Here is a 16,249-nt window from a genome sequence, read left to right on the forward strand (position 1 = left end):
GGGGCAACTGCCACAGAAGAAAAAGGATGAGGTGGCCGAGTGGTTAAGGCGATGGACTGCTAATCCATTGTGCTATGCACCATGGTTGAATCCCATCCTCATCGTGCGCACAAAAAAACTTGGTTTTGTATGGCATTGGAGATTTTGACTCTGGCAAACACTGATAAGATGGCCCACTGCCACCGCGAAAGCACAGGACTTGGTATCTGGTGGTGAAGCCGATGAACTACATGTGTGGATTGGAACACAAACATCTTCGCAAAACAGATGTTTTTTCTTCTCTTCATGGCCCCACATGAATATAGAATCCCTGCACAATCCTAGAGCGACTGATAAGATTCAGGAATGAAGAATAGCTTTACCAAGGGCAACCTCAACGGGGGATTTGAACCGAACCTCCCCACACTTAATCAAGCACTGTAGACCACTCGGCCTGACAACACATTTTTTAAATGTCTCGATGGGATCGACACATGGCCCTGCAATTGCTATGCTTACCTCTCTTTGATTTCAATCAAGGGTTTAAATACAGCAACTACAGTTTGTGTGGGCAACTGCCACAAGTTTAAAAAGGATTAGGTGGCCGAGTGGTTAAGGCGATTGACTACTAATCCATTGTGCTATGCACGCATGGGTTTGAATCCCATCCTCATCGTGCGCACAAAAAAACTTTGGTTTTCTTTGGCATTGGAAGATTTTGACTCTGGCAAACACTGATAAGATGGCCCACTGCTACCGCAAAGCACAGGACTTGGTATCTGAGTGGTGAAGCCGATGAACTACATGTGTGGATTGGAACACAAACATCTTCGCAAAACAGATGTTTTTTCTTCTCTTGCATGGCCCCACATGAATATAGAATCCCTGCACAATCCTAGAGCGACTGATAAGATTCAGGAATTGAAGAATAGCTTTACCAAGGGCAACCTCAACGGTGGGATTTGAACCGAAACCTCCCCACACTTAATCAAGCACTGTAGACCACTCGCCTGACAACACATTTTTTAAATGTCTCGATGGGATCGACACATGGCCCTGCAATTGCTATGCTTAACTCTTTGATTTCAATCAAGGGTTTAAATACAGCAACTACAGTTTGTGGGGGCAACTGCCACAAGAAAAAAGGATGAGGTGGCCGAGTGGTTAGGCGATGGACTGCTAATCCATTGTGCTATGCACGCATGGGTTCAATCCCATCCTCATCGTGCGCACAAAAAAAATTTGGTTTTTTTGGCATTGGAAGATTTTGACTCTGGCAAACATGATAAGATGGCCCACTGCCACGCGAAGCACAGGACTTGGTATCTGAGTGGTGAAGCCGATGAACACATGTGTGGATTGGAACACAAACATCTTCGCAAAACAGATGTTTTCTTCTCTTGCATGCCCCACATGAATATAGAATCCCTGCACAATCCTAGAGCGACTGAAAGATTCAGGAATTGAAGAATAGCTTTACCAAGGGCAACCTCAAGGTGGGATTTGAACCGAAACCTCCCCACACTTAATCAAGCACTGTAGACCACTCGGCTGACAACACATTTTTTAAATGTCTCGATGGGATCGACACATGGCCCTGCAATTGCTATGCTTAACTCTCTTTGATTTCAATCAAGGGTTAAAATACAGCAACTACAGTTTGTGGGGGCAACTGCCACACGCAGGACAAAGGATGAGGTGGCCGAGTGGTTAAGGCGATGGACTGCTAATCCATTGTGCTATGCACTCATGGGTTTGAATCCCATCCTCATCGTGCGCCAAAAATTTTGTGATTTTTAGGCATTGGAAGATTTTGAGCTCTGGCAAACACTGATAAGATGGCCCCCCACTCACGCGAAAGCACAGGACTTGGTATCTGAGTGGTGAAGCCGATGAACTACATGTGTGGATTGGAACACAAACATCTTCGCAAAACATGTTTTTTCTTCTCTTGCATGGCCCCACATGAATATAGATCCCTGCACAATCCTAGAGCGACTGATAAGATTCAGGATTGAAGAATAGCTTTACCAAGGGCAACCTCAACGGTGGGATTTGAACCGAACCTCCCACACACTTAATCAAGCACAGTAGACCACTCGGCCTGACAACACATTTTTTAAATGTCTCGATGGGATCGACACATGGCCCTGCAATTGCTATTCTTAACTCTCTTCGATTTCAATCAAGGGTTTAAATACAGCAACTACAGTTTGTGGGGGCAACTGCCACAAATTTAAAAAGGATTAGGTGGCCGAGTGGTTAAGGCGATGGACTGCTAATCCATTGTGCTATGCACTCATGGGTTCGAATCCCATCCTCATCGTGCGCACAAAAAAAACTTTGTTTTGTATGGCATTGGAAGATTTTGACTCTGGCAAACACTGATAAGACGGCCCACTGCCACCGCGAAAGCACAGGACTTGGTATCGAGTGGTGAAGCCGATGAACTACATGTGTGGATTGGAACACAAACATCTTCGCAAAACAGATGTTTTTTCTTCTCTTGCATGGCCCCACATGAATATAGAATCCCTGCACAATCCTAGAGCGACTGATAAGATTCAGGAATTGAAGAATAGCTTTACCAAGGGCAACCTCAACGGTGATTTGAACCGAAACCTCCCCACACTTAATCAAGCACTGTAGACCACTCGGCCTGACAACACATTTGTTAAATGTCTCGATGGGATCGACACATGGCCCTGCAATTGCTATGCTTAACTTTCATTGATTCAATCAAGGGTTTAATACAGCAACTACAGTTTGTGGGGGCAACTGCCACAAGACAAAAAGGAGAGGTGGCGAGTGGTTAAGGCGATGGACTGCTAATCCATTGTGCTATGCACATGGGTTCGAATCCCATCCTCATCGTGGCACAAAAAAACTTGGTTTTGTATGGCATTGGAAGATTTTGACTCTGGCAAACACTGATAAGACGGCCCACTGCCACCGCGAAAGCACAGGACTTGGTATCTGAGTGGTGAAGCCGATGAACTACATGTGTGGATTGGAACACAAACATCTTCCCAAACAGATGTTTTTTCTTCTCTTGCATGGCCCCACATGATATAGAATCCCTGCACAATCCTAGAGCGACTGATAAGATTCAGGAATTGAAGAATAGCTTTACCAGGGCAACCTCAACGGTGGGATTTGAACCGAACCTCCCGCAGTTGCCCCCACAAACTGTAGTTGCTGTATTTAAACCCTTGATTGAAATCAATGAAAGTTAAGCATAGCAATTGCAGGGCCATGTGTCGATCCCATCGAGACATTTAACAAATGTGTTGTCAGGCCGAGTGGTCTACAGTGCTTGATTAAGTGTGGGGAGGTTTCGGTTCAAATCCCACCGTTGAGGTTGCCCTTGGTAAAGCTATTCTTCAATTCCTGAATCTTATCAGTCGCTCTAGGATTATGCAGGGATTCTATATTCATGTGGGGCCATGCAAGAGAAGAAAAAACATCTGTTTTGCGAAGATGTGTGTGTTCCAATCCACACATGTAGTTCATCGGCTTCACCACTCAGATACCAAGTCCTGTGCTTTCACGGTGGCAGTGGGCCATCTTATCAGTGTTTGCCAGAGTCAAAATCTTCCAATGCCATACAAAACCAAAGTTTTTTTGTGCGCACGATGAGGATGGGATTCGAACCCATGCGTGCATAGCACAATGGATTAGCAGTCCATCGCCTTAACCACTCGGCCACCTCATCCTTTTTTCTTCTTGTGGCAGATGCCCCCACAAACTGTAGTTGCTGTATTTAAACCCTTGATTGAAATCAATGAAAGTTAAGCATAGCAATTGCAGGGCCATGTGTCGATCCCATCGAGACATTTAAAAAATGTGTTGTCAGGCCGAGTGGTCTACAGTGCTTGATTAAGTGTGGGGAGGTTTCGGTTCAAATCCCACCGTTGAGGTTGCCCTTGGTAAAGCTATTCTTCAATTCCTGAATCTTATCAGTCGCTCTAGGATTGTGCAGGGATTCTATATTCATGTGGGGCCATGCATGAGAAGAAAAAACATATGTTTTGCGAAGATGTTTGTGTTCCAATCCACACATGTAGTTCATCGGCTTCACCACTCAGATACCAAGTCCTGTGCTTTCGCGGTGGCAGTGGGCCATCTTATCAGTGTTTGCGAGAGTCAAAATCTTCCAATGCCATAAAAATGCACAGTTATTCAGTGCGCACGATGAGGATGGGATTCGAACCCATGAGTGCATAGCACAATGGATTAGCAGTCCATCGCCTTAACCACTCGGCCACCTCATCCTTTTTTAACTTGTGGCAGTTGCCCCCACAAACTGTAGTTGCTGTATTTAAACCCTTGATTGAAATCAAAGAGAGTTAAGCATAGCAATTGCAGGGCCATGTGTCGATCCCATCGAGACATTTAAAAAATGTGTTGTCAGGCCGAGTGGTCTACAGTGCTTGATTAAGTGTGGGGAGGTTTCGGTTCAAATCCCACCGTTGAGGTTGCCCTTGGTAAAGCTATTCTTCAATTCCTGAATCTTATCAGTCGCTCTAGGATTGTGCAGGGATTCTATATTCATGTTGGGCCATGCAAGAGAAGAAAAAACATCTGTTTTGCGAAGATGTTTGTGTTCTAATCCACACATGTAGTTCATTGGCTTCACCACTCAGATACCAAGTCCTGTGCTTTCGCGGTGGCAGTTGGCCATCTTATCAGTGTTTGCGAGAGTCAAAATCTTCCAATGCCATACAAAACCACATTTTTTTTGTGCGCACGATGAGGATGGGATTCAAACCCATGAGTGCATAGCACAATGGATTAGCAGTCCATCGCCTTAACCACTCGGCCACCTCATCCTGCTTCCTCCTTGTGGCAGTTGCCCCCACAAACTGTAGTTGCTGTATGTAAACCCTTGATTGAAATAGATGAAAGTTAAGCATAGCAATTTAAATCAATGAAAGTGCAAGAGAAGAAATAACTCTCCCAAAGAGGTTGTAGTTCCAGTTATCTCAATACTATATTATGACAGACCAGCTAGATCTACTGTCTCTATTATATTATGACAGACCAGCTACATCTACAGTGTCTAATATATTATGATAGACCTGCTAGATCTACTGTCTCATGTATATTATTGACAGACCAGCAATATCTACTGTGTCAATTATATTACGAAAGACAAGATAGATTTACTGTCTCTAGTATATTATGACAGACCAGCCAAATCTACTGTCTCAATAATTTTATGACAGACCAGCTAGATCTACTGTCTCTATTATATTATGACAGACCAGCTAGATCTACTGTGTCTATTATATTATGGGAGAACAGCTACATCTACTGTCTTTATTATATTATGACAGACCAGCTAGATCTACTGTCTCTATTATATTATGACAGACCAGCTACATCTACTGTCTCTATTATAATATGATAGACCAGCTAGATCTACTGTCATTATTATATTACGACAGACCGGGCTAGATCTACTGTCTCTACTTTATTATGACAGACCAGCTAGATCTACAGTCTCAATTATCTTATGACAGAGCAGCTACATCTACTGTCTCTATTATATTATGACAGACCAGCTAGATCTAATGTCTCTATTATATTAAACCAGACCAGCTAGATCTAATGTCTCTATTATATTATGACAGACCAGCTAGATCTAATGTCTCTATTATATTATGACAGACCAGCTACATCTACTTGTTAGGTTAGATTACTCGTTGGTTATTACTGCATGGTCAGAACTAGAAGCACAAGCATTTCGCTACACTCGCATTAATATCTGCTAACCATGTGTATGTGACAAATAAAATTTGATTTGATTTTGAACTGGATACACTGTTGTCAACAGAACCAGAAACTGTTCATATGTATAATATTGATTCAGATTCTTAATTATTTAGAGGCCCGAGGACCTCAGCAAAATAGTTGTTTTTTCTTCCTACTTTTATTTATCTCCATGTCCAGACCTTATATTTAGCTTCACAATTAATTAAGTGTTTTACAATTTTCTTATCAGGACAACCAGGGCTACAAGTCGAACACAAAACACAAATAATTAACATAAACAGTTGCATTCGTGAGTTTTATTGATAAATAAGGCCCGCCAAGCAAAAACCGGATAAAAATGAATTTATAAGAATCATGTAAGTACAGAAATAGTTTGCTCAGTGGGAAATAAATATCCAACTACCCAACTGTGTGGAGTTTGTTACAGCAACTATGTGCTTATTACACTTTGTCCTGGGATTTCCTGTGGTCTATGTAGATTAAGTCTTTACAGTAAAATAGACACTATGTCCTGGGACTTCCTGTGGTCTATGTAGAACTCCTTACAGTATTATAGACACTATGTCCTGGGATTTCCTGTGATCTATGTAGATTAACTCCTTACCTTCCATCGTCTCTTGCGTGGCTTGTGAGCGTCATAGAGCAAAACAGATTGCATGTACAGTTGAAGTCGGAAGTTAACATACACTTAGGTTGGAGTCATTAAAACTCGTTTTTCAACCACTCCACAAATGTCTTGTTAACAAACTATAGTTTTGGCAAGTCGGTGACACAAGTCATTCTTCCAACAATTGTTTACAGACAGATTAATTCACTTATAATTCACTGTATTACAATTCCAGTGGGTCAGAAGTTTACATACACTAAGTTGACTGTGCCTTTAAACAGCTTGGAAAATTCCAGAAAATTATGACATGGCTTTAGAAGCTTCTGATAAGCTAATTGACATAATTTGAGTCAATTGGAGGTGTACCTGTGGATGTATTTCAAGGCCTACCTTCAAACTCAGTGCCCCTTTGCTTGACATCATGGGAAAATCAAAAGAAGACCTCAGAAAAAAAATTGTAGACCTCCACAAGTCTGGTTCATCCTTGGGAGCAATTTCCAAATGCCTGAAGGTACCACGTTCATCTGTACAAACAATAGTACGCAAGTATAAACACCATGGGACCACGCAGCCGTCATACCGCTCAGGAAGGAGATGCGTTCTGTCTCCTAGAGATGAGCGTACTTTGTGGTGAAAAGTGCAAATCAATCCCAGAACAACAGCAAAGGACCTTGTGAAGATGCTGGAGGAAACAGGTACAAAAGTATCTATATCCACAGTAAAACGAGTCCTATATCGACATAACCTGAAAGGCCACTCAGCAAGGAAGAAGCCACTGCTCCAAAACCGCCATAATAAAGCCAGACTATGGTTTGCAACTGCACATGGGGACAAAGATTGTACTTTTTGGAGAAATGTCCTCTGGTCTGATGAAACAAAAATAGAACTGTTTGGCCATAATGACCATCGTTATGTTTGGAGGAAAAAGGGGGAGGCTTGCAAGCCGAAGAACACCATCCCAACTGTGAAGCACGGGGATGGCAGCATCATGTTGTGGGGGTGCGTTGCTGCAAGAGGGACTGGTGCACTTCACAAAATAGATGGCATCATGAGGTAGGAAAAATATGTGGATATATTGAAGCAACATCTCAAGACATCAGTCAGGAAGTTAAAGCTTGGTTGCAAATGGGTCTTCCAAGTGGACAACAACCCCAAGCATACTTCCAAAGTTGTGGCAAAATGGCTTAAGGACAACAAAGTCAAGGTACTGGAGTGGCCATCACAAAGCCCTGACCTCAATCCTATAGAACATTTGTGTGCTGAACTGAAAAAGCGTGTGCGAGCAAGGAGGCCTACAAACCTGAGTCAGTTACACCAGCTCTGTCAGGAGGAATGGGCCAAAATTCACCCAATTTATTGTGGGAAGCTTGTGGAAGGCTACCTGAAACGTTTAACCCAAGTTAAACAATTTAAAGGCAATGCCAACAAATACTAATTGAGTGTATGTAAACTTCTGACCCACTGGGAATGTGATGAAATAAATAAAAGCTGAAATAAATAATTATCTCTAATATTATTCTGACATTTCACATTCTTAAAATTAAGTGGTGATCCTAACTGACCTAAAACAGGGACTTTTTACTGGGATTAAATGTCAGGAAATGTGAAAAACTGAGTTTAAATGCATTTGGCTAAGGTGTATGTAAACTTCCAACTTCAACTGTACATTGTCATGGGAGTCTCAGCTTTGATGCACATATCTTAAATGGAGCCCCAACATGTATTATTTTGAACATTAAGTATAAATACATTATGGTATTACAGTATATAGTATAAATACAGTAAATTATGGGGAATGGGAGGTGAGGTGCATTATGGAGGATGGGAGGTGCATTATGGGGGATGGGAGGTGCATTATGGGGGACGGGAGGTGCATTTTGGGGGACGGGAGGTGCATTTTGGAGGTGCATTATGGGGGATGGGAGATGCATTATGGGGATGGGAGGTGCATTATGGGGGATGGGATGTGAGGTGCATTATGGGGGAGGTGAGCTGCATTATGGGGGAGGTTCATTATGGGGGCTGGGAGGTGCATAATGCATCAAGATATTTTATATTTTACCCCCAAAAATATCTTGAAATAAGATAAATCACTTGTATTATTCATTTTGGGGGAGGTTAAAATAAAATAAAAATTCTGCCAATGAGGTTAGCCAATTTATCTTGGTAAGAAAACAAAAAACACATTTTAAGTGATTTATCCCTCAATATAATGAAACAAATCTTGATGCAAGATATTTAGGCTTGCTTAGAAATCACTTCAATGTTTTTGAGGTTTTTACATGGCATTGCAGATTTTATTTGTAGACAAAACGTTGTGGACAAAACATTACGAACACCTGCTCTTTTCCATGACATAGACTGACCAGGTTAATCCAGGTGAAAGCTATGATCCCTTATTGAAGTCACTTGTTAAATCCACTTCAATCAGTGTAGATGAAGGGGAGGAGACAGGTTAAAGGAGGATTTTTAAGCCTTGAGTCAACTGAGACATTCAGAGGGTGAATGGGCAAGACAAAATATTTAAGTTCCGATTTGTTTCAAGAATTGCTAAGATGCTGGGTTTTTAAAGCTCAACAGTTTCCCGTGTGTATCAAGAATGGTCCACTACCCAAAGGATATCCAGCCAACCTGACATAACTGGGAATTATTTGAGTCAACATTGGCCAGCATCCATTGGAACGCTTTTGCCACCTTAAGTCCATGCCCCAACGAATTGAGGCTCTTATGAGGTCAAAAGGCGGGGATAGGGGGTGCAACTCAATATTAGGAAGGTGTTCTTAATATTTGGTCAATTCAGTGTATAATATAATAATATCACCTGCTCCTGGGCTTGTGGAGGTTGAGATCATTCTGTCTGGCCGTTATCTCCAGAGATCATTCTGTCTGGCCGTTATCTCTAGAGATCATTCTGTCTGGCCGTTATCTCTAGAGATCATTCTGTCTGGCCGTTATCTCTAGAGATCATTCTGTCTGGCCGTTATCTCCAGAGATCATTCTGCCTGGCCGTTATCTCTAGAGATCATTCTGTCTGGCCGTTATCTCCAGAGATCTTTCTGTCTGGCCGTTATCTCTAGAGATCATTCTGTCTGGCCGTTATCTCTAGAGGGCCCCACAGTCTCAACATCTGTTTTATCTCTAGAGGGTCCCACATAGAGTACAAATACATTATGATATTACAATATATAGTATACATAGAGTACGTTATGTGGGAAGGGAGGTGCATTATGGGTGATGGAGTGTGAGATACATTATGGGGGATGGGAGGTGAGGTGCATTATGGATGATGAAGGGTGAGGTGCCTTATGGTGGATTGGAGGTGAGGTGCATTGTGGGTGATGGAGGGTGAAGTGCATTATGGGGGATGGGTGGTGAGGTGCATTGTGGGGGATGGGAAGTGAGGTGCATTATGGGGGATGTGAGGTGAATTATGGGGGAGGTGAGATGCATTATGGGGGATGGGAGGTGAGGTGCATTATGGAGGATGGGAGGTGAGCAACTCAATATTAGGAAGGTGTTCTTAATATTTGGTCAATTCAGTGTATAATATAATAATATCACCTGCTCCTGGGCTTGTGGAGGTTGAGATCATTCTGTCTGGCCGTTATCTCTAGAGATCATTCTGTCTGGCCGTTATCTCTAGAGATCATTCTGTCTGGCCGTTATCTCTAGAGATCATTCTGTCTGGCCGTTATCTCTAGAGATCATTCTGTCTGGCCGTTATCTCTAGAGATCATTCTGTCTGGCCGTTATCTCTAGAGATCATTCTGTCTGGCCGTTATCTCTAGAGATCATTCTGTCTGGCCGTTATCTCCAGAGATCATTCTGTCTGGCCGTTATCTCTAGAGATCATTCTGTCTGGCCGTTATCTCCAGAGATCATTCTGTCTGGCCGTTATCTCTAGAGATCATTATGTCTGGCCGTTATCTCTAGAGATCATTCTGTCTGGCCGTTATCTCTAGAGATCATTCTGTCTGGCCGTTATCTCTAGAGATCATTCTGCCTGGCCGTTATCTCCAGAGATCATTCTGCCTGGCCGTTATCTCTAGAGATCATTCTGTCTGGCCGTTATCTCCAGAGATCTTTCTGTCTGGCCGTTATCTCTAGAGATCATTCTGTCTGGCCGTTATCTCTAGAGGGCCCCACAGTCTCAACATCTGTTTTATCTCTAGAGGGTCCCACATAGAGTACAAATACATTATGATATTACAATATATAGTATACATAGAGTACGTTATGTGGGAAGGGAGGTGCATTATGGGTGATGGAGTGTGAGATACATTATGGGGGATGGGAGGTGAGGTGCATTATGGATGATGAAGGGTGAGGTGCCTTATGGTGGATTGGAGGTGAGGTGCATTGTGGGTGATGGAGGGTGAAGTGCATTATGGGGGATGGGTGGTGAGGTGCATTGTGGGGGATGGGAAGTGAGGTGCATTATGGGGGATGTGAGGTGAATTATGGGGGAGGTGAGATGCATTATGGGGGATGGGAGGTGAGGTGCATTATGGAGGATGGGAGGTGAGCACAGGAGGTTGGTGGTACCTTACTTGGGGAGGACGGGTTCGTGGTAATGGCTGGAGCGGAATCATTGGAATGGAACCAAATACATCAAACACATGGTTTGATTCCAGCCATTACTATGAGCTGTCCATTATGCATTATGAGGTATGGGGGAGTCATAGAGAATGATAGAGACCTCTAGTGGCCAAAAGGTCGTATTAGCATGGCCAGCGCCATTGATGGATTCCACCATTTTAATGTAGTCAACTGGGTGCGACTTCCAACTTTATTGGCTGATCCCTCCTGATGAACCTATTGGAGCCATGTTTAACTGGGTCATCAGGAGGGATCAGCCAATCGTTTAAGAAGAGAATGTACTACTTCAAAATGCCCATGCTGTGTCAGATGATAGAATGTCACAGATAATAAAATGAGTCGTCTATCGCTCTCTATGTGTGGAGCTGACATCTCGTGAGTCCGTCCAGTTCAGGTTTTTCAACAGGAAGTGATGTAACAGATGCCATGTGATCGCTAGGGGAGAACTTCTTGCTGCACCATTTTCTTCCTCCAAAAACAGGAACGCCGTTTCCCACAAGGCCACAGGGCTAGGGGAGGGGCATGTGAGGGAGTCCCTTCTGTAGAGGGCTGTGGGTGTTGTAGTCTAGCCCACATTGATTCCCAGCCCCACCTGCACACAGATACGCCACGGTAAGTACACACTACCACCACCGTCACAACCAAAACAACAACACCATCCCCCACCTGCAGTTTGTCACCACGGTGATTAACGAAGGCTCCCATCAGCAGTGTAGCAGGGAGAGGAGACAGACTCTTCTCCAGTACTCCTCCAATTATACACCTACTGTTAACCATGCCTACACACACACACACACACACACACACACACACACACACACACACACACACACACACACACACACACACACACACACACACACAGGCTGCAGTCAACATTTGTCATCAGAAATACATATTTGCCAGTGGAGGCTGTTGAGGGGAGGACAGCTCATAATAGTGTCTGGAACAAAGCGAATGGAATACATTAAGTATTTGATACCATTCCACTCACTCTGCTCGAGCCATTACCATGAGACCGTCCTCCCCAATTAAGGTACCTGTGATATTTACATAATAACCCCACCACCCCTCCACACACCACTCTACCTCTGAACACCATGTTAGCGTCTGAACACCATGTTAGCCTCTGGTACTTCCCTCTGAACACCATGTTAGCCTCTGGTAGTTACCTCTGAACACCATGTTAGCCTCTGGTAGTTACCTCTGAACACCATGTTAGCCTCTGGTAGTTACCTCTGAACACCATATTAGCCTCTGGTAGTTACCTCTGAACACCATGTTAGCCTCTGGTAGTTACCTCTGAACACCATGTTAGCCTCTGGTAGTTACCTCTGAACACCATATTAGCCTCTGGTAGTTACCTCTGAACACCATGTTAGCCTCTGGTAGTTACCTCTGAACACCATGTTAGCCTCTGGTAGTTAACTCTGAACACCATATTAGCCTCTGGTAGTTACCTCTGAACACCATATTAGCCTCTGGTAGTTACCTCTGAACACCATGTTAGCCCCTGGTACTTCCCTCTGAACACCATATTAGCCTCTGGTAGTTACCTCTGAACACCATGTTAGTCTCTGGTAGTTACCTCTGAACACCATGTTAGCCTCTGGTAGTTACCTCTGAACACCATATTAGCCTCTGGTAGTTACCTCTGAACACCATGTTAGCCTCTGGTAGTTAACTCTGAACACCATGTTAGCCTCTGGTAGTTACCTCTGAACACCATGTTAGCCTCTGGTAGTTACCTCTGAACACCATGTTAGCCTCTGGTAGTTACCTCTGAACACCATGTTAGCCTCTGAACACCATGTTAGCCTCTGGTAGTTACCTCTGAACACCATGTTAGCCTCTGGTAGTTACCTCTGAACACCATGTTAGCCTCTGGTAGTTACCTCTGAACACCATGTTAGCCTCTGGTACTTCCCTCTGAACACCATGTTAGCCTCTGGTAGTTACCTCTGAACACCATATTAGCCTCTGGTAGTTACCTCTGAACACCATATTAGCCTCTGGTAGTTACCTCTGAACACCATGTTAGCCTCTGAACACCATGTTGGCCTCTGGTAGTTACCTCTGAACACCATGTTAGCCTCTGGTAGTTACCTCTGAACACCATGTTAGCCTCTGGTAGTTAACTCTGAACACCATGTTAGCCTCTGGTAGTTACCTCTGAACACCATGTTAGCCTCTGGTAGTTACCTCTGAACACCATGTTAGCCTCTGGTAGTTACCTCTGAACACCATGTTAGCCTCTGGTAGTTACCTCTGAACACCATGTTAGCCTCTGGTAGTTACCTCTGAACACCATATTAGCCTCTGGTAGTTACCTCTGAACACCATGTTAGCCTCTGGTAGTTACCTCTGAACACCATGTTAGCCTCTGGTAGTTACCTCTGAACACCATGTTAGCCTCTGGTAGTTACCTCTGAACACCATGTTAGCCTCTGAACACCATATTAGTCTCTGGTAGTTACCTCTGAACACCATGTTAGCCTCTGGTAGTTACCTCTGAACACCATGTTAGCCTCTGAACACCATATTAGCCTCTGGTAGTTACCTCTGAACACCATGTTAGTCTCTGGTAGTTACCTCTGAACACCATGTTAGCCTCTGGTAGTTACCTCTGAACACCATATTAGCCTCTGGTAGTTACCTCTGAACACCATGTTAGCCTCTGGTACTTCCCTCTGAACACCATATTAGCCTCTGGTACTTCCCTCTGAACACCATATTAGCCTCTGGTAGTTACCTCTGAACACCATATTAGCCTCTGGTAGTTACCTCTGAACACCATGTTAGCCTCTGGTAGTTACCTCTGAACACCATGTTAGCCTCTGGTACTTCCCTCTGAACACCATATTAGCCTCTGGTAGTTACCTCTGAACACCATGTTAGCCTCTGGTAGTTACCTCTGAACACCATGTTAGCCTCTGGTACTTCCCTCTGAACACCATATTAGCCTCTGGTAGTTACCTCTGAACACCATATTAGCCTCTGAACACCATGTTAGCCTCTGAACACCATGTTAGCCTCTGGTAGTTACCTCTGAACACCATGTTAGCCTCTGGTAGTTACCTCTGAACACCATGTTAGCCTCTGGTAGTTACCTCTGAACACCATGTTAGCCTCTGGTAGTTACCTCTGAACACCATATTAGCCTCTGGTAGTTACCTCTGAACACCATGTTAGCCTCTGGTAGTTACCTCTGAACACCATATTAGCCTCTGGTAGTTACCTCTGAACACCATGTTAGCCTCTGGTAGTTACCTCTGAACACCATGTTAGCCTCTGGTAGTTACCTCTGAACACCATATTAGCCTCTGGTAGTTACCTCTGAACACCATATTAGCCTCTGGTAGTTACCTCTGAACACCATGTTAGCCTCTGGTAGTTACCTCTGAACACCATATTAGCCTCTGGTAGTTACCTCTGAACACCATGTTAGCCTCTGGTAGTTACCTCTGAAAACCATGTTAGCCTCTGGCAGTTCCATCTGGTACCCGAAGGAGGCTGTCGTCTCCTGGGTCCTCGTACTGGCCTCAAACTCTACCCCCACCTGGATCTACACACACACACACACACACACACACACACACACACACACACACACACACACACACACACACACACACTTGTTGGAAGGTATTGACAACAGCCCCACCTAGTGGTAGTCTGGTAGTAATAGTCTGGTCTGATCTGGTGTGATCTGGTGTGGTCTGGTGTGGTATGGTGGAATGGGGTGTGGTCTGATTTCGTGTGGAATGGGGTGTGGTCTGATCTGGTGTGGTCTGGTGGAATGGGGTGTGGTGTGATCTGGTGTGGTCTGGTGGAGTGGGGTGTGGTCTGATCTGGTGTGGTGTGGTATGGTGGGGTGTGGTCTGATCTGGTCTGGTGTGGTATGGTGGGGTGTGGTCTGATCTGGTGTGGTCTGGTCTGGTGGAATGGGGTGTGGTCTGATCTGGTGTGGTATGGTGGAGTGGGGTGTGGTCTGATCTGGTGTGGTATGGTGGGGTGTGGTCTGATCTGGTCTGGTGGAGTGGGGTGTGGTCTGATCTGGTCTGGTGGAGTGGGGTGTGGTCTGATCTGGTGTGGTCTGGTGGAGTGGGGTGTGGTCTGATCTGGTGTGGTATGGTGGAGTGGGGTGTGTTGTGGTCTGGTGTAGTGGGGTGTGGTCTGGTGTAGTGGGGTGTGGTCTGGTGGCGTATGGTGTGGTGGGGTATGGTGTGGTGGGGTATGGTGTGGTATGGTGGGGTATGGTGTGGTATGGTGGGGTATGGTGTGGTGGGGTATGGTGTGGTATGGTGGGGTATGGTGTGGTGTGGTCTGGTATGGTGTGGTGTGGTCTGGTGTGGTATGGTGTGGTCTGGTGGGGTATGGTCTGGTGTGGAGTGGTGGGGTATGGTGGGGTCTGGTGTGGTGGGGTGTGGTCTGGTGGGGTGTGTTGTGGTCTGGTGGGGTATGGTCTGGTGTGGAGTGGTGGGGTATGGCCTGGTGTGGTCTGGTGTGGTATGGTGTGGTGTGGAGTGGTGGGGTATGGTCTGGTGTGGTCTGGTGGGGTATGGTCTGGTGTGGAGTGGTGGGGTATGGTCTGGTGTGGTCTGGTGTGGTATGGTGTGGTGTGTTGTGGTCTGGTGTGGTGTGGTTTAGTGTGGTGTGTTGTGGTGTAGTGGGGTGTGGTCTGGTGGAGTGGGGTGTGGTCTGATCTGGTGTGGTATGGTGGAGTATGGTCTGGTGTGTTGTGGTCTGGTGGGGTGTGGTCTGGTGGGGTATGGAGTGGTGGGGTATGGTCTGGTGTGTTGTGGTCTGGTGGGGTGTGGTCTGGTGGGGTGTGGTCTGGTGTGGTGTGGAGTGGTGGGGTATGGTGTGGTGTGGAGTGGTCTGGTGGGGTATGGTCTGGTGTGATGGGGTGTGTTGTGGTCTGGTGGGGTATGGTGTAGTGGGGTCTGGTTTGGTGTGTTGAGTGTGTCTAGTGTGTGTATTGTGTTTGTCAATGTGTACCTGTTTGTTAGCTCTATGGTAGTAGCTGGCGTGAGCTCCTCCTTTCCCAGCATTCAGTGTCGCCACCCAGTTAGGACCTGACGTAGAATCACAAAGAATCTACTAGATCAGTCTGACGTAGAATAACACAGAATAAACTAGATCAGACAGTCTAAGGTAGAATAACACAGCATAAACTAGATCAAACCGTCTGACGTAGAATCACAGAGAATATACTAGTGTGGTGTGTGTGTATAATGTGTGTCTATATAATGTGTGTATATATAAAATGTGTACAGTAGTGGC

General features: G+C 44.9%; 1 protein-coding gene and 6 non-coding genes across 7 annotated transcripts in view; 3 read left to right on the forward strand and 4 right to left on the reverse strand.

Annotated features, from left to right (window-relative positions):
- The first annotated feature begins 573 nt into the window (after positions 1-573).
- Positions 574-655, forward strand: trnas-acu. Its single transcript has one exon. It is a non-coding gene; the product is annotated as a tRNA-Ser (tRNA).
- A 1,016-nt stretch (positions 656-1,671) lies between these two features.
- trnas-gcu lies at positions 1,672-1,753 on the forward strand. Its single transcript has one exon. It is a non-coding gene; the product is annotated as a tRNA-Ser (tRNA).
- A 470-nt stretch (positions 1,754-2,223) lies between these two features.
- Positions 2,224-2,305, forward strand: trnas-gcu. The gene has a single exon. It is a non-coding gene; the product is annotated as a tRNA-Ser (tRNA).
- A 1,307-nt stretch (positions 2,306-3,612) lies between these two features.
- On the reverse strand, positions 3,613-3,694 carry trnas-gcu. The gene has a single exon. It is a non-coding gene; the product is annotated as a tRNA-Ser (tRNA).
- A 477-nt stretch (positions 3,695-4,171) lies between these two features.
- Positions 4,172-4,253, reverse strand: trnas-gcu. Its single transcript has one exon. It is a non-coding gene; the product is annotated as a tRNA-Ser (tRNA).
- Positions 4,254-4,729: 476 nt separating this feature from the next.
- On the reverse strand, positions 4,730-4,811 carry trnas-gcu. The gene has a single exon. It is a non-coding gene; the product is annotated as a tRNA-Ser (tRNA).
- Positions 4,812-8,813: 4,002 nt separating this feature from the next.
- The window catches only part of si:dkey-71l1.1 (uncharacterized protein LOC569883 homolog), a 32,630-nt gene continuing 25,194 nt past the window's right edge, over positions 8,814-16,249 (reverse strand). Inside the window, exons 7-10 of the mRNA XM_038986415.1 lie at positions 15,965-16,041; positions 14,426-14,528; positions 11,630-11,742; positions 8,814-11,555 (exon numbers count right to left, since the gene is read on the reverse strand). Of these exons, the coding sequence (XP_038842343.1) occupies positions 11,529-11,555; positions 11,630-11,742; positions 14,426-14,528; positions 15,965-16,041 (320 nt within the window). The 3' untranslated portion in view covers positions 8,814-11,528. The remainder of the gene's footprint in view (positions 11,556-11,629; positions 11,743-14,425; positions 14,529-15,964; positions 16,042-16,249) is intronic.

This window comes from Salvelinus namaycush, unplaced genomic scaffold, assembly GCF_016432855.1.
Source record: "Salvelinus namaycush isolate Seneca unplaced genomic scaffold, SaNama_1.0 Scaffold47, whole genome shotgun sequence".
NCBI classification, from domain to species: domain Eukaryota; kingdom Metazoa; phylum Chordata; class Actinopteri; order Salmoniformes; family Salmonidae; genus Salvelinus; species Salvelinus namaycush.